The sequence below is a fragment of the Asparagus officinalis genome, chromosome 10 (assembly GCF_001876935.1).
Source record: "Asparagus officinalis chromosome 10, Aspof.V1, whole genome shotgun sequence".
NCBI lineage: Eukaryota > Viridiplantae > Streptophyta > Magnoliopsida > Asparagales > Asparagaceae > Asparagus > Asparagus officinalis.
This window is the reverse complement of record NC_033803.1, coordinates 70,067,526-70,071,669: the sequence shown is the minus strand read 5'-3', so window position 1 is coordinate 70,071,669 and position 4,144 is coordinate 70,067,526. Positions and strand designations below refer to the sequence as shown.

Here is a 4,144-nt window from a genome sequence, read left to right as displayed (position 1 = left end):
TATTGCTTGCTCTTTTGGTGTTCAAGTGGATCTTCCCATTTCAAGGTCTTGCGTTAATAAATTTGTTGGAAGAACCCCTCCAGGTTTTGTTCATCTGTTTCCAACTTATTAATATCTTGAAGTTTGGAGATTATCTTGTTGCTTTGTATACATGAGCACTTTTTGTGGAATCAGCGTATCCTTCATCTCTAGTGCAGTTCTCTGGAGAGGCTTTCAGCTCTGCAATTGTGTACTTGTGGGGGGTTTTTTGTTAAATTCTTTTCTAGTTGGGAGTTCCCAAGCGCTCCACAAATTTGTGGAGCGATTGGGAGCTCGGAAGCTCTCAAGAGCCACGTAAGCCTAAGGAGCAGGGCTTGGGAGCGGTTAGGAGGTTGTTGGAGGGGGGTTGCCGTTTTCCACGGCCACGTCAGCCTTGAGAGCTTTCTTCAGAGCTTGTTGCCCTTGCTCTTACACGTTAGAAAATCAGTAGTCTCTCTATGAAGTCGAAACATGTGGTGCATCTTGGTATGTCTGAATTTGATATTAGAAGAGGATAATATAAAATTCACTTAAAGAATGATAAAACGTGAAAAATGTAGTAATAACTAGTTTCTTTCTTCTTGCTTTATGTGCTTTTTAAATGTTGTATGAAATGTATCAGAAACCTGTGCACATATACACCATATCTCAACCATAGGACAATATCCGAAACTACGCTTTTTTATACACAATCTCTTCGATGTGCATATTTCTGACAAAGACCGCCAAACGCAATATTGACCACCTTTTGTCCTCCTCGTCTATGATCTCCGTAAACATTTTGGCACCGTGAAAAGTTTGAACATCATCGATGGATGGGCGATCTAAAGTCTTGAGAGTTTTGTGTATGTCTTAAGCTATGTAGATAACCTAAGCAGGCCAAAAAAATTCAATTTGATTGAATGTGACCCCTGTATAAACCCCAAAAAGGGATGAAAGGTCAATGAATACAAAGCAATGCCAAGAATGCAATCAAGAATGAGAGTGTTATTTGCAACTAATACAAGCTACTAGTTGTCACACTTCCTTTGGTTGATGCCACAGCGAGAAATTTCTAGAGAAGGAGCTGAGCAATGAAACTTTAGGTTTTTTTGCGTACAGGCGCTTTCGTGCAAGATCAGAATATTTCGTTCCCCGCTCCTTGGATCTTTCAATCTGCAGGTATCACACAAAAGAGAAATACAACATAAGGAATCCCACAAGAGTACAAAGTCAAACATAGAAGATGACGAAAAAACAACTCAAATACGCCACAATAATCTCCTCACAAAATATCCTTGAACTAGGATGTGTTAGCGATAGAATGACATGACCTCAATTAAAACTAGCTTCTATTCTAGTAAACTGCATATACCTTGATTATTTTTCCATCTCTCAGATGGTATCGGACACCAGACCAGTTGATACTTTGTGAAAAATGCGATCTTACTGCAGAAATTGGGTATAGGAAATTGTCCACTAGCATCGCAATAAAGACCTGCAAGTAATATACAATTGAGACCAAAAAAAAAAGAAGCATTATACGATGTTTGGATTAAAAAAAAAAAAGACAAAAGTTAACCCGGTCATAATATAGACAGAACAGCATAAGAATGCAAAGAAGATGACTAGAGTCAAAGAAGATGCATACAAGTCCCCAGTTATATGAACGAAGCGAGATTTGCGGCCATTCTGGAGATAAAATATTGCACAAGTGAATCTCCACCTTCGTCAAATTCCACATGGAAAGTAGTTCTATAAGAGCGCATGCAGCCAAGCAGCCCACTAATCTCAAACCTGAAAAAAAAACAAAATAATAAATAAAAGAAAACTTATAACCGGACAGGAAACAGTTCAAACCAATTTCTCCTTTCTATTCATTTCTATTTACTTTTTACATATTTTCCTTCTTTCAAGTTTCACACAGCCAGAGGAGAACAAAAGTCCTTCCAACTCCACATGAAATTCATAAATCCTACTTCAACCATAATTATCACCGAAAATGATCCCATCCTTAACTAGTTTCAGCATTAAAATGCAGCTATTGCAAATATATTTGTAAAAGAAATGTATGCAGTAAGATCTTTGGAGCTATTCACTTCACTACATAATTGTTGAAGAAACTGTTAAAAGCCCCAATTCAGAGTCACAAAGCTTCACAGCTCACAAAGAGGGACACTTATGATTTCTAACTACATCTAATTCCCCATAAACGGCCCTCGTGAAAAGCTTCATTAAAGGTAACACATTAATCTTCTATTAGCACCAGTGTAGAAAGTGTAGGTAGCGTGCTCACCACATGATAAGGTGCCTATTTCCTTCAGTAGATACTCACTATACTGTGCTCTTACTGCTGTTGCAAGATGTACCGTTGCCATAAAGTATGGTAAACAAAACCCCCAGGATAAGTAACAATGCACAGAGAATAATGCACGGTTCATAATCCAGTTAACAGTTGAAATGTATGATTCCAGAACAAATGTTTGCTTCCTGAGGTAATTCCAATATCTGCAGAAAAATCACAAGGAGTATGAGATAGTGACATTTACCTTAAGAAAAAAATTAAAACAAAACAATACCTCGAAAAGCTGAGATCACTTGCAAGGGGATGAGGAAAGACAGCAACAGGCGGTGAAGTTATTAGTCTCTTTTGGTCCCCTGCAGTGGAAGAATATTCAATCTCATGAAATTTGGGCGATTTTCCAGGCAACCCTTATATGAAAGGCTGATATTGACTGCGATGCAGTATTCACGGGCAAACAGTATAAAGTATCATATCAGAATTCAGAGCTATCTGTGGCACTTATATATGATGATCCAAACCATCATTGTGATCTACAAATTCTAAATCCCATATTGACCAAAATAGCATGGATCGAGAATTTCTTGCTTATGCATCACAGGATCTATAAATGAATGGCTTGTGACAATCTCAAAAGCCAATTACTTTGAGTTGCTCAATTAGTAGGTTAGAAATTCCTGCTTCATGTTATTTTTATACATATAGGTTTTAGAATGTATCCACAGTGAATTGTTTAGATTATCATGTATTGATGCCCATTTTTGCTATCAAAGGTAGGTTTAAACTGTATGTTACACCCAATTGTGATATTGCGTACAGAGGTACATACATGTGTATGTATGGATGTACGTATGTATGTATCAAGGTCTTAAATATCAAATATCGGGAAAATATCAAACAACCAAATTCCACAATGGATTCGGGTATTAGGGATATGTAGTAATAATAGGAGTGCCATATCAGGTGATGTGCATATCAATGTTACATAAAGCACAAGGTAGGCGTCGGACACGGCGCCCAGAGCCTACCAGGAGCCTAGACATTTTTCTTTTTTTTATTTTTTAAATTACAATCAATGTTATCAAAAATGCTAGGCACCAATAGGTGCCAAACTAGCCCAAGAAGATTTCTTTTTTTATTTAAGTGGTGATGGGGAGGGCTTTGTTGAAAATTCGGAGGAATAGGTATACTCAGTGGAGGAGGCTAGAAGAGGTTAGAGGACGTGGTAGCACCAACAGAGGCAATCACAATCAAGACCTAGCAGTGCAGTCCACATAAGTAGTCTTCGCTCCCCTAGGGGCTCTCCAGACCTAGGCGGGCGGAGCCTAGGCAGTCTATATATCGTCTAGGGCTAAGTAGGAGCCTAGGCAGGCTAGGCGGGAGTTTGTTAAAACATTGGTGCATATATGATATAGCATCCTAAAAAGTAAATGTAATTTAAACGTACTCAAACGAAATCTAAGCATATACTCAATTGAAATCTAAGCATACTCAATTGAACCATAAATCTAAATCATTCATTTTAAAGAAATAAAAGTCCAAATCGACATTATAATATTTTGGTTGATATGTTTGAGACCGAAATGTCAGCTGATACATCAGAAAAATCATGATATATTACCCAAAAATTGCCAAAGGCGGTATACTATTTTGCAATATGTCATATAAAAGGACATATCGATAAACATATCGGTTGATATATCAGCCATGTCAGGATGTCGCCCAAAAATTGCCAAAAAATGACAAATGATATTGAGAGACATATCGTTTTACGACAAGCCTTATAAAAGGATATATTGTCTACATTGGAGATATTTAAAACAATCAATAATAAAGACAAGGGCT

The 4,144-nt window shown here is 37.5% G+C and overlaps 1 protein-coding gene across 1 annotated transcript in view; it reads right to left on the bottom strand.

Annotated features, from left to right (window-relative positions):
• LOC109825929 overlaps positions 896–4,144 on the bottom strand; it is a 12,544-nt gene continuing 9,295 nt past the window's right edge. The window contains exons 10-14 of the mRNA XM_020392847.1: positions 2,577–2,655; positions 2,294–2,505; positions 1,649–1,794; positions 1,373–1,495; positions 896–1,173 (exon numbers count right to left, since the gene is read on the bottom strand). Coding sequence (XP_020248436.1) covers positions 1,036–1,173; positions 1,373–1,495; positions 1,649–1,794; positions 2,294–2,505; positions 2,577–2,655 — 698 coding nt within the window. The 3' untranslated portion in view covers positions 896–1,035. The remainder of the gene's footprint in view (positions 1,174–1,372; positions 1,496–1,648; positions 1,795–2,293; positions 2,506–2,576; positions 2,656–4,144) is intronic.